Source organism: Mya arenaria, chromosome 11, assembly GCF_026914265.1.
Source record: "Mya arenaria isolate MELC-2E11 chromosome 11, ASM2691426v1".
Lineage (NCBI taxonomy): Eukaryota > Metazoa > Mollusca > Bivalvia > Myida > Myidae > Mya > Mya arenaria.
Window position 1 is genome coordinate 36,587,017 of NC_069132.1, and position 21,007 is coordinate 36,608,023.

The following is a 21,007-nucleotide window of genomic DNA, read 5'->3' on the forward strand; positions in this document are numbered from 1 at the left end:
TTAACAACAAGATATAAAAACATTATATTAATCACTATCGTTGGCGTAAGGTTATGTGATAGTGTGGTCTTGTTTTGTGGGGGAAACTGGAGTGCACATAGGAAACCTACTTGTCTGGCTTGGTGACCACAAACCAAACTCACATGCACCCAGGCTGGGAATCAAACCCAGGTGCTTAGATGGGAAGTGAGTGGGCTAACCAGTGTGCTAATATGACAACCTGAGACCTTTACATATCTTGACATTATCTCAAAAGATTTTCATAGGCATTTATAGGCCAAAAAATTAGAGTTTTCCTCCCACTTCAATAAACGAACACAAGATTTCCATAAATAAATATTAAAACCGCTATTTATAATCACCTTAAGCAAAAAAAAGCAGATAAAAATATTTTGTTTTCATTAATCACTGGGAGCACAATAAACGTCATTACTTTAGTTTTTATATTAATTCATCTGCTCTTAAAAGATACACAAGATAAAAAATGATATAATTATAATCTATCAATAGCCACAAAACGTGTAGGAAGCTGCTCAACCATTGAGCAAGAGTCAATGCCGTAGGAAGGGCAAAAAATGAGATTAAATTATTAACAATAAATGGAACTAATATCATTAATTGGACACTTTATCATTTTATCAAAGAACAGATCAACATAGAAGCGCGTTATTTATTCTCCCACCGGCTGTGACATTAAACTGCTGTCCCAGGCTTATTTGCTAATATTACTATTCATTTGCTTGCAGGCTATGGCTTGCATTACTTGGCAATAACCACTTGAAATTTATTATACCCATGATGCATTGGTTTAAGTATCGTTTCCATCCTTAAAACCGTTAAAATTCACACTCAATGAATTCCCAATGCCGTAAAATCAATATCTGCAAATATCAATATTTAATATTTAATTTAATTTCCTTCTTTTACCAGGCCCCAATATCACGAAAATACTTAAGTCAAATCTCAAACTCAGTCTCAACACATTTCACCACATAGCATCAAAATTTATTTAAAATCATATATGTTTTTTACAGTCTTGTAAGCACATTCTATCATAGAATATGCTGAAAAAAGCCTTTGGTCAAATTCCAAGGTAAATCTATTCTACAGCCAAAAAAGTATATGAGTACAATTATGTATTCTTTATAAAATACTCAAGTATATTTTTTGCTCTAGAATTAGTTTTCTTTTAAATATTGAAAAAATCTTTTTATCAACAAATTCTGTAAGAAAATACGTTTTCAAAAAGTATAAAACATGAGAGATTTTGAAGAATATTATGTTTTTATATGGTGACATGAGTTGAGACTGAGTTTGAGATTTGACTTAAGTATATTCGTGATATTGGGGCCAGATCTGTTTTCTGCTGATTATACCTAACGACCTTTTGATCAGATGTTTCACCATAAGAAAATGTCAAATTCTGGGGGAAAATTATCTACCAAAATGAGAGATCAATGCATTCATGCCTGATGATGGAGTTAGACCTTCAGCTTCATTTATTAAAAGGCAACGCAAAGAAAATGTCAACCCCCATCTGTTGTTACTATATTTGTATTTTCAATTGAACAAGGGGCATTACTCAATAAATATTCTAGCACACCGGATAGGCATTTCTGGTGAATTCAGCCGTGCTGGAAAACTCCATCTGGCATCCCCTCATGCCAGATGAGTCACGTGCTGTGATGTAATAATATCAATTTCTTTTATAAAACACTCAATGTAACCATATTTATGAGATTTCAATAGATGAGTTCCATTAACAGTAACTTTACAAAAATATTCCTTAAAAACAAAACAAAATAACCCCTAAAACACGAGATATAGAAGGAACTTATTGACATATGCAGTGAATACAAATTACTGCGCGTCATGACGTCAGTAAACATCATCGCAGGCGCTTTTTGGTGAAATGTACAAAAACACACTTTCTTATGTATTTTCTTCACAAAAAATGTAATTAAAGGTATGCTAGAAAAAATATCTATCATGTGTGTCCGTTCCGGATAGAAAAATCCGACCCTCGGGCACCCTGCGTAGCCAGTAACTCGGCAAGCCTCGTTATCTGGCAATGCAGGTGCCCTCAGATTTTTCTATCTGGAACGGAAACACATGACAGATATTGTTAATAAAGCATTTCAGGCATTGCTACAACTGTGGGTTAAGCCATTGGCAACATGTGTACCAAGTTTCATTCAAATATCATGGGGAATGGGTAAGTTTTGATCACTGGTAACAACAAAAACACCAAAGCTATGACAATAGCCGAAGTACTCGATCAATCGTCCGAATACTTTAGTACTAATTTACTACTAAAATACTCAGATAAAAAAACAACAACATACAATCAGTATAATTTCAAATTTTACTACAACCACGAGAAACAGACAATATTACAGTACTGGCACGTTGCCAACAAGACACCATGTACAGACCCTCTAATCCCCGCTAGGTACATTAATGGCCCTATCAACATCTATGACAGTTGTTATGACATTAAACAAACTAACAACTAAAGGCAACAATTTGCACTGATGCCAATTAGCGAAGTTTTGATAGTGGTACATCTCTCGCATAATTGAATTGTTCACCAATTGGAGACTTTTTACCAAATAATACACCTTGACGCGCAAATTATAAACATTAATTAGTTATTATCAATGGACTTATTTTTGCAATGATCATCAGTTTTGATTGGTGGATGGCTTTAATTGAAAATTATCCATATTAATAAAGTCTACAGAAATATAACAGTATGGAGAAATTTCACTCCGAAATAGTATTTCACACAGTCAAGTGAGTATTTTCCTTCAAACAGGCAGACGACAGAAAGACACTGTGTGGTGTACAGAAAACCTTTAAATGGTAACACTACAAGCATACTCAACCATCTATGGTTAAAACATGAATCCAAAACAACTCCAACGAAGTAGCCAGAGATCAAAGCCCTAGCAAAAGTTGACAGATGTTTGTTTTTTTCAAAAGCTTCCATCAAACATGATTGTTGTTAGGAACACATGCTACCCAACTCCACACTGATATTATTTTTACTACATGGTCAAGGACAACGCATTGATAACTTTCAATAAATAGCATGTGGAACAAATGACAAATTTTTGGAAATGTATGTACAGGCCTAAGTGTGAAGCACCTTGCATATGGAGCTTCACAAGTATAAATGCCGGTCAACTCACCGTTCATGGGCATTTCATCGATCTGCGTGGAGTAGTACTGTTCAATGTCGCGGAGAATTCTGATGTCATCGTTCTTCACAAAGTTGATCGCCACACCCTTTCGACCAAATCGTCCCGATCGACCGATTCTGGAAACAGAATAAAGTGAAAATGAAATACCTTTATAAGGGTAAGAGTGCTCTAGTGGTATATAAGTGTATGCGTCCTGCCCAATAAGCGGGCTATTACTTAATAATGACAGCCCCATCAGGCCTTAAGTGCTTTTTCACATGACCTCTAAAACAGGACAAAGTGGGCCATATTCAATATAATCCTTATTCTCCTCTTGAACATTCATTCTCAGTGATTCTATTTACTTTATGAGCAAATTATTTGTATTGTCCAATTAAGACACTCAGATTCTACCCTTAAACTTACCGGTAAGATAATTCTATGCTGGTTTTTGCTAAAGAAACAGACTCAATTATTAGCCTTCAGATTTTAAGAAGTCTTAACAATTTAACTTAAAAGGTCACTCGCTCATGTTTTTGGACCATAAATTATTTTTCCTAGGCATCTGAAAACAAAGTTTATCATTATTTTACTCTATGATATAGAAAATGCAGAAAAAAAAAAAAAATAGTATAAAAAAAGTATTTGGGTTTTAGTGGGTTATGAAAATCCACTGCAATTAAGTCAAGAAAAATACTAGAAAACATATGCCTTAACAACTAGGCCACCAAAAGGGATGGATATTTTGACTTTTTAACAATAAATTAATGTGATAATGTCAAACACCCAACAACGAATTGCTCAAAGCAGTTATTAACGCTTATGAAAATTGTGGTCTTCACAGACCAGATATTTGAGCAAATGTCAATGTTTGCTAAAGGGTTCAAGCTTTTGGTATCATAGTTTTAGCCTTCCAAATAATTTGCCATGCTTTTCAGCGAGTCAGTTTAAACAGATCGGTAAAAATTTGAATCATGCTAAAAATCTCTCTTCTGCAAATATTGATCATCTGACCCATTTTTTTCTCTAATTGTCGTTCTTTGATACCCTTGAGCAATACGGAATGATCAATCATATTTTATATGATTATTTTCCAATATTTATCCTATGTGTACCAATTAAAGCAACCTTATTAATTTGCCATTAATTGGTTGCTGATGTGGCCTTTATCATATCAAATAAGCCTTCAAGACCTGGCCAAATATTTGCTTAGCCAAACAAATGGTTTAATAAATTGCTGATTACAACGTACAATCTGGCATTATTGCGGGACTTTCACAAGACTAGGACTGTGAAATAGCTGGCTTTTTTTTATTCCCCTGTCTGATAGCATGTAGCCCATGGATTATATCAAACAAATTTGATAAAAAAAAGCTGATGAAGATATTTTATGTAATGCTTTTGGGTAGCATCATTATTCAGAATTAAAATTACCGATAGATATTTATTATTTTTTATAAGCCAATTATACTTTAATTGTTCAAATTAATAAACTCAAATGATATAACTATTCAAAATAATAAAGACAAATGATATAGTTGTTCAAATCAATAAGTCGAATGATATAATTTTCAAAATCGACAAGTCAAAGGATTTAAAAAATACCATTGTTCAAAATATGTATATAATTATACACAGAGATATTGAAATTGTAACCATCATATTAACAATCATGGATGCTGATAAGTTTCACTACTCGAGTATAAATTTAATGATATCACTTTCACATTACGATCAACTAAAAAGAGAACCTTACTGTTGAATACTTTTTTAATAACTACTGAAAAATTAAGATGAATAGGAGCTGGCAAAGAAACAAGACAAATGCCCCCCCCCCCCCCCCCAATCATGAGTAAAAAATTCCTTTTTATTTCTTTCTGAAGTATAACAACCACTAAACAGAATTTTTGTTTTAATTCACTGAAATAACAATACTTTTAAGAGGTCATTTAACTTCATTAAATAAAGACTATACACTTCATTGAATAAAGACTATACATTTTCATTTATTAAATCTATAGAGAACTCTGAAAGTAATGTATAATTTGTACGGTTAGGTAAAATTCATGTCTCTTTAAATCAAACTGAGCAATGAAAAAAGTAAAAACTGCCAGACAAAATACGCATAAAAATTATTGACATTAAACGATCATGCCATTTTTCTCTAATGTTTATATTGTATTCTTAATTTATATGAATAAGTGTTAAATTCTAACACGTTGAATAACTGAAACATTGTATTCTACATCCCCCTTTTATGAAATATGTTTTAATATCTCAGGAACTAGGGTACTGTAGAGTTAAATGCCAATGATCATAAAAGGGCATAAGAAAACAAGAAATATGACCTTGCTGAACATAGCATATTAACTGTGGCAACATTGGTAGCAAGTTTTATTTGAATATTGTTGAACTTGTTTTTACAGGGATTCTTTAAAAAGATGATTGGGGGCCGTCAAGAGTTAAGGCACTTGCTGGACACCAGCATATTGCCTCTGGAAACATGGGTAGCAAGTTTTGATTAAATATTTTAAACATGTTCGTCTTGAAGTGAAATCAATTGAATTTGAATACAATTGGCAATTGATAGTTGCAAAATTTATGTAAGTATTAACATTATAGTAGAGATTAGCTGTAGTTTTGAGAGACTATAAGTATCTTCCTTGACCGAGCGGGTATGATAGATTCATCCTGACCCGAGCGTAGGGTGTTTTGCGGAAACAAAGTTTAACGAGTTTCCGCAGAACACTCTGCGTGAGAGGGTTGGGATAAACCTTACACGAGTGGCTATGGTAGATGCTTTTTCTCCCACCTCAGTTAAACAAAATTTAAAGTAAAATTGTATTTATTTTTGGAAACTTTTTGTGCGTAGTGAAAATAAATACGTTTAAATTTGTGATAATTCGTGGTTGTCATGGATATGCGTGCAGTGATTCAGATTATGTTAATAGTCAAATTGTTCTTGAAATAGTTCTGAGTAGAGTGCAGCATTATTTCTTGAATGGAGCGTGAAAACTTTATGGTGCCATTTGAAGCGAGAAATAATTAGTTAGGTTTCTAAATATTGCCACAAGACAAGATTTCTAGGATGCTACAGACGACAGACTTCAACAAGGGGGGTAATTACAATGTAATGACCATTAAAAAGGAGTTCCATGTGGGTAGTTGTTTTATCTTTGCATGTGGGCAAGATAAGAATTTCTTGCATGGTTAAATTTTTTAGGATCTACTTATCTGAGTTGGGAGGAAAGAATTTCTTGCATACTGGACGTGTGTTTCGGGTCATGTGACCATTGCTGGAAAACCTGTCTTACATCCCCATGTAAGAGGAGTCAAGCGCAACAACACGCCACTTCTTATTTCTTTTATTGTATGATTAATGAAAAGTAAATTATGCAATTTCAAAAAGCGCAATCATATATAAGAATGCAAGACTTTTAATTAAAAGTGAAAAAATATAATCGTTAAAACGAGATTTTTAGAGGAACTATTTGACATCAAAAGTGATATAAAATAACTGTGCTTTATGACGTCAGTAAACAATGTCGCACACGCTTTTTGGTGAAATGTACAAGAGTGTTTATTGATAATTTTAGATACGCAAGAAAAAAAATATCAATTATGTTTATCCGGTCCTGATAAAAAAAATCCAACCCTCAGGCATGCTGCGTGGCCAGTGACTCGGCAAGCCTCATAACCGGCTTACGCGGGTGCCCTCGAGTCTGATTTTTCTATCTGTACCGGAAACACATGATAGATACTTCTAGCATGATCAAATTTTTGGATCAACTTATCTGAGGTGGGAGAATTAAACTTCTTAATTTCAGAGAAAAATTCCAAAATGGATGGTTAGGAAGTTCATACCTCCAGTTTCAAATTCTTAATGGAAGCCCTTTCAAGGTTAATGATTGTGCAAGCTAACAAGCCAAGAATAATGACACAAATGGTATCACCATACCTCATGTTTTTTCTTCACTGATAAAACAGATTAGCTAAAACATGGAATGAATAGGAATCAACAGCCAGAAATGTGAGCAAATACCTTTATTGCCAAACACGTTATGGTGTTCAATAATTCAATAACAAATGGCAATAATTTCCTTGTTTGAAGCTATACAAAGAGTTTAAGCTCTAGACTGAGGCATTTGATAGTGAGTTATTGTCCGTAAGCTATGTCCAATATTAGTATTGTTATCCATCTGGGTAATTTAAATGTCAGATATCCTCAGTTATTAATTATGTTGTGCAATTAGATCATCGTGGAAGAACTGAACAAAACCAAAAGAACAAAAAATTCCACCCACGACAAAGCAATTAATATCAGGTTGCTTTTTTCACTTTATTCGTCCAGATTATATTTGGACACCAACAATGACACTTTGACTATTAACTATCATCTTTATTATCAGATGGATGTATCGTATGTCTGCGACCAAAGTACAAACAAATTAAAAAACAGGAAAATGACAAATGTCCCTGTTAATGTCAAGTCAAAGAATTATGAGAACATACGAGAGCAATTTTTTATGATAAATTAATGACATATGTTAAGAGTTTAAAAAAACAGTAAAATAACAAGAGCATCACTAGAATTGCTCTTCGCTCATTTAAAGCTACGAACGCCCACACTAGTAAATTGTTTTGTTTTATATCCCTTTTATATCAAAGCAAATATACTGCAAGCGGGAAACCAAATTGCAGAAGTTATCTATCGTGGTGAACGCAAGTCAGGTACAAATCAGCATCCAATTATATGGTTAGAGTACATATGTCAGATGATTCGGAAAAACAATATAACATGCTGGACTGAAAAAAGGACATGTAAAAGCCATTCCAGTAAAGCCTACATAGCCTCTTGGTTATGGATTACCTTACATAAGGCTTTTGAAAACCCTTGTGTACTTCAATGCTTACTTTCAAAATGCGTGAAAGTACCGGTAGTTGACGGTGAAGTACTATTAAGTCTAAGATGCACAATAAAGGCTGATGCACAATTATTTTTTTTAAATTTTAATGCATTATTGTATTTACCACATTTGACTTTTATGATCAAAACAAAACAAAAATGATAGGTAAAGATAATTTAATATAAGCCATATTAAGGCGTTAAGTGGGAATTTGTGCCAACATAGCTATTAATTAAAAAAATATATTTACATAGGCCGAAATATTTTTATATCTGTACCTAAAACATATGTTGTTTTTTTGTATTTTTACATTTAAAGCAATAAAATACTTTTGCATTAACTTATATTGTGCGCCATAAAATGTATCAACCTCACACTGATTGCCAGATGTTCGGCTATATCTGAATGCATGTTTTAAGAAGGATAGCAAATAGACAGTAGACAAATTTTCATCTTCTCAAAATATTTTATTTTCAAGTTATCTCGGAGTTTCGACAAATTTCAACGTATTTGAATTAATTAGTATTCAAGACAGATGGCACGATCCTACTTCTGTGGCATTAATCACAAAATCTACACTGTCTTCTCTTATACAACAAGAAGTAATATTTGTAATTTCCATAAAATGCTACTCAATAAATTGTAGTTTAGGAGTGAACACCCATCCTTACCTTAATGTCACAGTTCACATCACTCTGAACTTCAAATTAACAACTAACCTTAAAGGCTAATTCATTTACCATAGAAAATACAAAAAATTCTTTCACATCATTGACAAAGTACAATTTTAACAAAATCTCCTCAATACCAGGGTATCTCTTTTTTGGTAATGTTCATACATTGTGTGTGCTTTCACAACAACAACTTTTGGGGTGAAAGGCAGACTACCATATCACTCACACTCAGATGGGGATTAAACCCACAAACTCTCGGATGAGAGGCAGACTTATATACCACTGGACCACCCTCACTCTGATGGGGATCAAATTCAATACCTCTACTGTCAGAGGCAGACACCTTTACCACTGTTAAACACATTTTTTCTACATCTAATAGCATATAGTTTGTCGAAAATAATTGCATCAAAAGTCATCTTATGAACAGTATTTAAAATTGTTTTTACCTTTTTCAGCTCAGGATTTTAAATTGTTTGCTAATATCTTTTTACAATTTTAGTAATGTGTTTTAAATCCTAGCTGCAAACAGGAGTGCCACTAAATCAAGATTTGACTGTGATATACATTTTTATGACCCAATAGTACTTTTAAACATGATTATATTTAGGTCCGCCTCTCTATGTCATGCCACCAATACAAAGGACCACAATGGAAATAAGGGCTTGCCCTTTTTTGTGTTATCATTGGTGTTGGTGTGTATGTCATAGTTTTCTCGTATGTGATATAGTATTTAATAATGCTCATTATTTTATCCTATGTTATGTTGTGAACTATGTATATGCTTCCTATGCCGAAATAAATCTATCTATCTATCATCAAATATTTTTTAACATTAAAGACCTCACTCTTTTCAGTCTGGGTCTCAAACTAAGGCTCAAGATGCCAGTGAATGTAGGTCAGACAAAAAGATACAAGTAGTGTTGGGAATGGGTTGCAATTTTACTATCGATGATCGGTTCCACTCAAGTAACTGATTATCGATAGTACAATCGGTTTTTAAAATACTAGATAGTACCAGAGTTGTAGTTTTATTCATGTACAGTATCAAACTCTTAATCATTATATGCATATACCTTATGTCTATGATTGAAGTTATTAAGCGTTGTTGTATAAAAAATAGTTCATTTTCTTGCTCATTGTGGCTTTCATCAGCCATTTTGTTAAAGATAACATCTGAACACTTACTAATATATATAAAAACTAGAAATGTGTCCATAGGACACGGATGCCCCCACTTCGATTTTTTGTCACAGAAAATAAGCCATAATGATTATTCAGGATAATCTGCACATATAGGATAAGTTGAGTTGAGTTGGGTTTTACGGCATCGCAAGACTGTATAGGTTATATGGCGCCATTCAGGCAGGAAAAAACTTGTTGGATCCACATTGGACACATACTTTTCAAGAATTAGATTGGAAACATATATTTTTGAAGTATTTTTGGCAAAAAAGGGCCGTAACTCCTAAATGACTAAAGCGATTTCCATGACTATCGAACTTGATCAAGATATTATGGTCACAAACATGTGTTTAAAGTTTGGTGAGGATTGGACAAACAGTTTTCAAGAATTAGATTGGAAACATATATTTTTGAAGTATTTTTGGCAAAAAAGGGCCGTAACTCCTAAATGACTAAAGCGATTTCCATGACTATCAAACTTGATCAAGATATTATGGTCACAAACATGTGTTTAAAGTTTGGTGAGGATTGGACAAACGGTTTTCAAGAATTAGATCGGAAACAATCTTCGGGACGTACGTACGTACAGACAGACAGACGTACGTACGGACAAGGGCAACCCTATATGCCGCCACTTTGTGGGGGCATAAAAATAATTTGATAATCAATTTTAATTAAATACTTTCGATTGTCGCCGATTTCAGGCCCAACCAATCGATTTTGGATTATAATTGATCATCGGAACATCACTAGATACAAGGCATTGCAGTAGACAAAACGATGGGTGAGCTGTTAGCACAAGCCTGCAAGACCTGCCTTGGTAAAATCCCCACAGGGCTTAACCAAGTTCATAAATTTTAATATAGCAGGCCTTGTTGAAAACAATTGATGGCAATCAAATAGTATAAGGACTCGGGCTTATTCATTCAAGAATCTAACTTTGATGACTAGCTAAGACAATATAGTTGATGAAAGGGGTGTTGTTGTTGTTGATTATTTTCAGCTTAATTAGTTAATGTGTCTTCATGAATTTCATATGGCCATATAGTAAAAGAAATCGGTCCTTTCAATCCAGATCAAGCCAAAAAGAATATCAGGCCGAGAGATTTGGACCCAACAGGTTTTTTACTGTAAGTACAATCCACTGAACATTTGTTAGTTTTAGTTGAAGAGTAGCACAGGAAATTTTTTAATCTGATTACTTCTATAGAAACCAAATCCTTGAGCAATCTTCATTTAACAGGATCAACTGTAGACTTACTAAATTTGTTGGTTTCAAATATGTAACTTTTTCGTTTTTAAACAGTTTTGAGACTTTTAATGGACATGGAGAAAACCTGTTATGCTGAAAAAATTGGAGAAAACGGGCCAGGTTTGTATATAAATCAAAGATTAACAAAAACAATGGCTCTTTTTTCATCTGCGCATGAACAAAACAAGAGCTATCACAGAGACAGCGCACTCGACTATTCCGCTGCTTTTCAGTTGAGATCATGATGGTGAACAAGTGTGCAAAGTTTCAAAGCCATATGTCGATGGACTTTGAAATTATCTGAGGTGGTACGCAAACTTTAACGTAAATTCTAAGTAAAAAAAGGGGCATAATTCTGTCAAAAGGCTTGATAAAGTTACCTCCTCCTGTGTACAGGTTGGGGGCATGATGGTGAACAAGCAAGCAAAGTTTCAAAGCCAGATGTCAATGGACTTTGAAAATATTAGAGGTGGTATGCAAACTTTAACGTAAATTCTAAGTCGAAAAAGGGGCATAATTCTGTCAAAATGCTTGATACAGTGACCTCCTCCGGTGTACAGGTTGGGGGCATGATGGTGACAAGTGTGCAAAGTTTCAAAGCCAGATGTCAATGGACTTTGAAAATATCTGAGGTGGTACGCAATATTTAAAGTAAATTTCAAGTCAAAAAAGGGGCAGGCTTGATAGAGTTACCTCCTCACCTGTACAGGTTGGGGGCATGATGGTGAACAAGCATGGTACGTTTCAAAGCCTGATGTCAATGGACTTTGAAAATATTTGAGGTGTTATGCAAACTTTAACGTAAATTCTAAGTAGAGAAGGGGCATAATTTTGTCAAAATGTTTGATAGAGTTAGCTCCTCCTGTGTACGGGTTGGGGGCATACTGGTAAACAAGTGTGCAAAGTTTCAGAGCCATATGTCAATGGACTTTGAAAATATTTGAGGTGGTAGGCAAACTTGAACATAAGTGGTTACGCTGACGCTCGCATGACTAGGATAGCGTTTTGTTAAAGTGGAATCTATTGAATCCAAGTCCATGGGCCGTATTCAATAATCAACTGAGATTTAACTTTAATTCTGGATTAGAATTTGTGTGTTTCAATTAAACATAAATCGACCAATAAAATGAATGGAGTCACTGAGGCATATCTCAGTGTGTGTATACCACGTGACATATTGCTTTATAAATGCTACGTTGGAAAGCAACATTTTGCTTTGAATGAAGACTTTTAACTAAGATAACTTCAATATTTCTTAACCATTTTAAATGAAACAGAGCTTACAGAGCCATGCCTTCAGTCTTTTACCAGAGTTTGGTTGAGAGTTTAGTTATTAAAACACTTCCGACAAACCTTTTGACAATACAGCCGTCTGACGAAGGAGGGGCTCTTTAAGCAGCATAGACTGCCATTTGTTTCATTTAGAACGGCGAAGTAAAAGAAAGGTTATCTTTATTTTAAGCCTTCATTTTAAGCAAAATGTTGCCTTCCGACGTAGCATATATGACGTATTTATCACATGGTATACACACACATAAGGAAAATAGATATTATATTAGTGTCCAGGTACATCACAGTTTTATCCCCTTTTGATTGGTTAATAAGTTAAAAGTATCAAAATCAGGGCATCATCTCAAGTAACTGTTGTTTGGAGAAGGTAGTGAAAGCGAAATGTATCAAAGCTTTATAGAATGAAAAAGCAATTAGGATCTTTTCGCATTCAGCTCTCACTCCAAAGATATGATGGTTTATTACCTGTGAATGTACAATTCTCTGTTGTTTGGCAGGTCATAGTTGATGACAAGGGACACCTGTTGGACATCTAAACCTCGCGCCCACACATCTGTGGTGATCAACACTCGGCTGTAATAGATGCAGATATACTTAGATATACATGTACATACGATGTTTACAAAATTTGTTTACATGTTATTCTCATACAATAATGTTTAATGATAAATATATTTATTACATACACATACATGTTTGTTTCTACCGTAGATTGTTAGATTTATGATTTTATGTAAATGGATTAGGTCGCAAATGTGAAACCTAGTGAAATATAAATTCACAACTGCTGGCCAATCATTAAACTTTTTAAAATTGGCAATAAGGCATATTGACTGTATAATGCGAATCATATTTATCAACTAATTGTTCAATTTTTCTGCAGTATGAAAATGGCATGCAACAATCCTGGGGCTCAGTAAAAGACTGACATACACGTCTGTCTGGACCTAAACCTTTAAATATGTCACAATGTTGTACTGTACATCCAAAATTAAGGCTTATTTGTATTAAACATCAAAGAATAAGTTAATGCAAAGATTAACCCTAGCTCTAATGTTTACCTGGCCCCAGATCTGAACTGTTTCATGATGGCTTCACGTTCCTGCTGCTTCATCTCTCCGTGCATGGACGACACTGTGAAGTTGGCATCTCGCATCTTCTCTGTCAACCAATCAACCTATACAAAAGGATTTCTTGTGAAAACGTGTATTTTTGTATTTCATATCATTTTATCTAGGATAACCCAAGAAAGAGCACTCAATAATTTTTCGTTAAGGTACTCTGGTTTTTACTGAAAAGCTGGTCCCATATTCACTATAATAAACACATTGAGTATGAGTCAGGGTTTTCACTCCCGCAAAAGTCTTAAGTGTGAGTTTAAGACTCAACACAAAAAATTCAAAAATGTTACAGCTGCTGTATATTTTTCAAAAGGATCATAAACAGAGTGTAGAATATGTTCTGAAAAACACAATGCAAAGATTGCTACCAATATTCTGTCAGAATGAACAAAAATATTTTGAAATATTCAAAATTATAATTTTCTGAGTCCAAGTCTCAACACCAGACTCCAGACATTTGTGAACAAGAGTCAAACTGTCAATCTTCATTTCTTTATTAATGCCAATGCTCCTCCGTAATAGTTTTTGCATGCCTTACGAGGACATCAAGTCTGTAACAATAATTTGGCTTTTTTCCCCTGTTAATCAGTCAAGCTATTTTTTTGTACTTAAGTCAAGTTCAGTAGATTTCACATACTATTGAACATCTTAGAAAATTAAAAGCAAGAAAAAGTAACCATCACTCAACTTGAAAATGTCTTTTTTATTGGAATTGTTTGTTTTCCCAAATGCATGAACTTACAGAACCTAATAGATGAGAATGGAAGAGTAACTGATCTTATCATATTATAAAGCAAATGCATATTTTTTTTCAAAATATAAAAGACCTTTGCAGTTATTTTCTGTCATATATTCATTAAGAACAGTACAAGTATTGTTAGCTTTTTTATGCTTGAAAGGAAATTAGCTGAGGTAATATATAGTTTTAGTCTTATTTTTGTTATAAATGACAGCCAGTGTTGCTAAAACACAAAGAAATAATAATATGGCAACAAGTTATAAACATTTGAAGATAGGAACATAAAACTTTACACACATGTTCACTGTGAGATGTTGTATAATTATGTGGTCACCAAATATACACAATGTAACAGGAACACCAAGGCTATGAAGAAACAAGTGTGTCCAGGGCTCTCGCGAGGGGGCGACTTGAGCGAAGTGGTCGCCTAAAATTCCCAGACTTCGCCCATTTGTATCATCAAAGCGACATTGACATCGCCGAAAATTTTTAGCACATTGTAAATCTGTCAATCAGCGAGTATTTGGCCACTGTCACATAAGTCAAAACATCGCAATTAGCTTATCATAAAATTTGGTAATCTCCTAATCCGATAATTGGGCCGTGTCATCCAATTACCAAAACATCGCCAAGCTATTGAAAGTTAACCAATCAGAATGTACATCGAGAAGACCCTGATCAAATGATATACGTTCGTTAAAATGAGATAGAAAAGGCGACATAATTATGAACAATCGTGTCAAGCATTAATGAAGTTAAAAAATAATTGATATATGTATTGAACAAACAATGCAAGACATTCTAAACATTGTTGCTTTTGAAGCAGACAGTCATAGCTATCTCGGGCCATCAGCAAGGTGGCGCTAAGAAAATCAATAACATGACGTATCACCAAATATTTGATTGGTTTTAGTGAAATGTTTACGATAAAAAATTGATGTGTAAACACATTTTTTTATGCTTTATGTAGGGTTTTAATACTTACAGTATTTTTCTACTGTTAACGATGTCAAAAAAATCGGCGAGATCGCCATTTTGTCAGAACAATTTTCTGAGTTAATTTCTCAACCTCCCATTATGTATTGGTAAAGTTTTCATCACTTAGGACTGATTTAAATGTCATTTGGTTCTTAAATGTCAGCATATTTAAAATTATTTAGCCAGAGACAAGTAAATAACAGCAGAGCTGAATGTGACATTCGTACCCTATCCCGAACGTACCAAAATAAGATTCGTCCCTCTACTATATTGACAGTTAATTTATTAGTCATCTTGATTGTTTCAAATCCTTAGCTGTCTTGGTTTTTGTTTCATTTTAGATGCTATTTGGTGATAAACTATGTGACATTGATAAATACACTTTTGCTGAGCCAAAAATGATACATTATTTTATGAACATTTTATATTGTTATAGCAATCAATTTAAATGTGAATAAAACCAGGTGTGTGGTATGGCATAGTTTTTGTATCAGGTGTTACGAAAAGTATCACTTCTCCCTAAAGTCTCCCCACTTCTCCCTAAATTGACTGAAGGGAGAAGTCACTTCTCCCAAAATTTTCAGCATAGTGAGAGCCCTGGTGTCGCGCAAGAAATGCCAACGTAAGTCTAATGAGTTTTTTTCCTGGCAAGCAATGGAAATAACTCAACAACTATTAAGCCAGAGTTATAGACCTTGCTAAACATGTGCATATTGTCTCGGCCAACATGCATAATGAGTTTCATTTGAATATCTTGCACATTTTTTATATTGCCAAGTTTTTGCACAATGACACCAACACAGACGACAACACCAAGACTATCACAATACCTCCACTTGTTTTTCAGATGAACTAATAAAGGACATCAAACACATTTCTTTGAGAAGCTGGCCATATAATTATAATAACGCCACCATCGTACCTTCCTCTTGGTGTTACAGAAGATGACGGCCTGTGTGATGGTGAGAGTGTCGTAGAGGTCGCACAGAGTGTCAAACTTCCATTCCTCACGTTCCACGGCCACGAAGAACTGTTTGATCCCCTCCAACGTCAACTCATCACTGAAACACATGGGCAGCAGAATGCAAACTAATTCGCATGTAAAGTATATAGGGTTTTAGCTAGAGGATTATGGGAGGCTGCTGCACAATGTCCTTTTTTGGGTAGCATCCTTCTGCCCTCATGGAGACCAGAATGTGCACCCTCCTACCTTCATTCAAATATTCCTATTGTTTTTATTAAAACTTGAAATAGGATTACAGATTCAACCAAACCTAACATATTTAGTACTTGAAATCTAATATTACTTCAAATCAGCACAATTTCTAACATTTTCTATGAAATTCATAATGCTTTAATTATTCACTGCCTGATACAATGTTCCCTTTTGTCTCTCAGCACCCTGTCCCTTTTCTGCAGCTACCTGTCCCTTTAAAACCTGGCTAAAACCGTAGTATATAAAAATATGTAGGGTGAATGCCAGAATCTACCAAAACCTTCTATGTATAATGTCCAATGGGACTTTCTGGCATTAACCACACAATTTTTGCAAGTAATGCATGTCCTACTAACCGTGGATTATTTCCTACAAACTATGACATTCAGAACTCTCCTGATTAGAAAAGGGCATACAACAACATATTGATATTCTCCAATATTATAAATAAAACATTTAAGTGCTTGTAATAAAAGGAAATATATTGCAAACACTTAATACAACGTCATCAAATCAAAATCAAAATTCACTACCCAGCATGAGAATAGATTTTTTTTAACAAAAGTAACAATGCAAGGGCCAAAAATGGGTTACATCCTTTTCAAAAATAGCTAGAGTAGGTAGGCTTTTTTATTATTATTTTTTATTATATTAGGCTTTATGTAAGATTGTATTGTCATCATTGGAGAACATTTTTTTGAAGTTATCTTCTAAATAAGGCTTTTATGGTTTTAAACTACATGTTAAAGCACAAAACTTTTTTTACCGTTGGCATCTATTTTGTAGTTAGGGTTGAGCAGCCCAATTCAAATGTATATTAATTAAGGCCTAGTCTATTTTTAGTTGAATAAGGGGCATATCTGGACAAATAGACAAAGTTAAAGACAATCAAGGAGAAAGCAAAACAAATACTATTAAATAAACTGAAGTCTCACCGTTTGACAAGGATACGTATGGGGTCTGTCATAAACTTGCTCGTCATCTCAAGGATCTCATGGGGCAATGTGGCGGAGATCAGACACACCTGGGTTGCGGGTGGCAGATACCGATACACATCGTAAATCTGCTCCTTGAAACCTGTGGAAATATGGAGTGTTAGATAACGGTTTTTGGGGGTATGCCCAAGATGGAAATCAGCCAGGTGACTGGCGTTTGGTACCAATACACATCGTAAATATGCTCATTGAAACCTGTATAAATATGAGTGTTAGATAACGGTCTGGGGCAGTAAAGCCAAGATCAGAATCACCTGGGTGGCCGGTGTCTAATAGTTTATACCATGTCATTAACCTGCTCCTTGAAATTCTGAGAATTAGGAAATGTTAGATAGTGGTTACATTTTTAAGTCTCTTGGGGGAGTGTGGCAAAGACTAAAATCACCCTAGCAGCTGCTGAGAGGTACCATTACACATGATAAATGTGCTCCCTGACACCTGTAGGAATATTAAAGTTATATACTTGAAAAAGATACTTGCTACATCTCCAAGTCTAAGCAATCCTATTTACAGCTCTACATCTGTACTTAATATAATACCACTATTAGTGTAACTTGCTTAAGCTTCCAATCTCCATTCTCATAGATAAACGGTTTTGACACCTTTTTATTTTTTATCTTGGAATGACCCAATTTTTGCAAAAGTATCTAGAAACCAGTGATACAAGACTTCTGATAAAATATTATATCTCAGTGTTTCATATTTACGTTCCAAAATTTATTTTTTATGGCTAAAAGTGTTACAAATCTTAAAGAAAAATGAACTTTTCGGCAGTTTCCCAAACAATTAAGATCTGTTCTATTGTAAGTTTAATATCTTATATGACAGAATTGAAGAGACAAAATTTTAAAAATGACTGTCAATCTGTGAAATTGTAGCTTTAACACCTAGAATGGTAATTGCACCTTCTTTTAATGCATTCATTTCATTTCAAAAGAATATTTTTGGAATATATTTAACCATTGGCTGATTGTTCACAACTTTGTCAGAGTTAACAACGTTGTTAACGTCATTGTTATTTTCTTCCCAAACTGTACTAGTCTTGAAGTTTCATGGACAAACTTGTGATCTGCAGTTCTTCTTTCAAATTTTGAGATCTCTGTTTCAGCTGCGCTTCTTTAATTTAAATATATGGAAACATGATAAAAAAGTCCACACTTAAAAGTTAACAATGATGCCATTTACAACATTATAAACTTCTAACGATTTTTATTTTTTAATGATCAAACCAGCAAACCAGTGTTTTGTGAGTGCTTTGTGAAGAAAAAAACAGTGACTCATCATTATTAGAAGGATTGGATCTGAGTGCCCTTAACCAACCTTTGTTCAGCATTTCGTCTGCTTCATCAAGAATGAGCATCTTTATTGCCCTTGTTCTCAGATTTCTGCGCTTGATCATGTCTGGAAATGAAATGAACATCATTAACAATAACAATTTACTTCTCATATTTCACAGCTAACTGACTTATTTCATTTGCATCTAGTTGATATGATAACACATTAAAGGCGAACAATGAAGGTTGATGAAAAAAATAATAAAAAATGCAAAATTGTGTTTTACACATCAAAAAAAAAAAAAAATATGATTTATGAACAGATAAAACAATATTAGCCTTAATAAATGGCTTTTTTTAATTAATAGCTACATAGTCACAAATTCCCATTTAAAAGGTACCAAAATATCGCATTAATTGTTTTTATCTGTACACATATCGTGTGATTTTTTATTTGATCATTTAAGTCAAATGAGTAAAACATCTAAAATAACAAATGCAATATACAGTTCTATTCATATACCCTGGTGAAAAAATACCAGTAAAAAATTAGTTCTACGTACAAAGAAAGACCTGTCAGATATTTTTATTTTTGTCATCACAGAACAGTTTTAAACTTGTTTATAGTTCACTGGTTTGGTTGTTAACATGTTTTGTTACAAAAATTGGATTACATTTTCTGCAATAGACTGTAGAACCAAAACAACAGTCACAATACATCTAAAAAAACATCATCCTACCAAAAACCCTGCCAGGCGTTCCAGAGATGACATGCTGACCATAGTCCAGTTTCCTGATGTCTTCTCCGATATTTGTACCTCCGATACAGGCGTGACATTGCACATTCATGTAATCTCCCAGTGCCAAGATCACCTGCAGTTAAAGTTACATGTATTATGCAGGATTGACTTTTTGTACAACATCAAATAAGAACACAGACATTGGTTGTACAGTTTAATAGCGCATTCACTTCTGAGCATGGCGTACAGGGTTCGATTAGCTGCTTGGGCGCATGTGATTTTGTAATGTACAAGCAGATTTCCTCCAGGTTCTCTTTTTTCACCAACAACACAAGACCACTCTCTAATGCATAACAACATGCCAACAAGAGTGCTCAAAATAATGTTACAATGACATGTTTCACAGCCATTGTGAAATAAATTAGTTTTAAGTATGACACCGAATACATTACATTCCTTTACTTTCACAAAGCCCTTCTTTGCGATTTGTTTTTGTCGTTTGGGCCAAATTAGTAAGATTTAAAATGGGCGACACCATTACTTTATTGTGAACATCAGTAATTCACATCACATACATTATAAATATTGGGAATGGTAAGTTTGTGAAAACCAATCTATAGTATTTGTGTCTGCAACAGTCTGTAAATGGCCATTCTGTAGGCATTGTTTGTTTTCATTTAAATTTGTTTTTCCAATGTTTGAATCATGTTTAAGTTTTTTTCATTATAACAGTCAATAGTACCAGTAGTACTATCAATGTTTGTATTAAATACTTGTATCATACATGTGCACTCTACCGGCGGTAGGTAAAATATACCGCTTTTGAGACCCTTCTAACGCCATACCGCTTTGCTGTCGAAATCTACCGATATTTAAAGCTCTTCTAAAAAAACTCAAAATTATATCAAATTGGCCTTAAATTTTCTTTTAAAAACCTAAAAATTATATCAACCATGCTAAAATACCAGATTAATCTGTCACTTTAAAGAACATGGTGCAATAAACCACTTAAAAATCACTTCACATTTCGGCCGAGATCGTTGCTTAGTTACCAGTACGGTACAAAAGACCACTAATCAACATTCTTTGTTAATAGACATCCTACTAATCAGCATTTTTTAAATATCAAAGACATTAAAAAAACTGTCCAAACATCAAAGAAAACAACATTTCCAAGGTGTTATTAATTATCTACAGTGTATAAAATTTTATGACATTTTGGCTGGAAAATTGACATACACAATTCTGAAGTCATCTGCACTTACATTCCAACCTGTTTTGGCAGTCTGATTTGATTTTTTAGCAGCTCTTCTGAATATAAACTTATTTTTACAAGTCATAGTTAATATTACTTCTGTTTCTTAGCAAAAACACTGACATTTGACAAGTCTCTTAACCATGACATATTTAATGCGTATTTTCTGAAAATCTAAAAATAGTAACAAATATCA

General features: G+C 34.0%; 1 protein-coding gene across 1 annotated transcript in view; it reads right to left on the reverse strand.

Moving 5' to 3' along the window:
- Positions 1–21,007, reverse strand: part of LOC128209876 (eukaryotic initiation factor 4A-III) — a 28,436-nt gene that overhangs the window by 3,066 nt on the left and 4,363 nt on the right. Inside the window, exons 4-10 of the mRNA XM_052914135.1 lie at positions 19,557–19,689; positions 18,863–18,943; positions 17,483–17,624; positions 16,254–16,392; positions 13,555–13,670; positions 12,959–13,066; positions 3,195–3,322 (exon numbers count right to left, since the gene is read on the reverse strand). Coding sequence (XP_052770095.1) covers positions 3,195–3,322; positions 12,959–13,066; positions 13,555–13,670; positions 16,254–16,392; positions 17,483–17,624; positions 18,863–18,943; positions 19,557–19,689 — 847 coding nt within the window. The remainder of the gene's footprint in view (positions 1–3,194; positions 3,323–12,958; positions 13,067–13,554; positions 13,671–16,253; positions 16,393–17,482; positions 17,625–18,862; positions 18,944–19,556; positions 19,690–21,007) is intronic.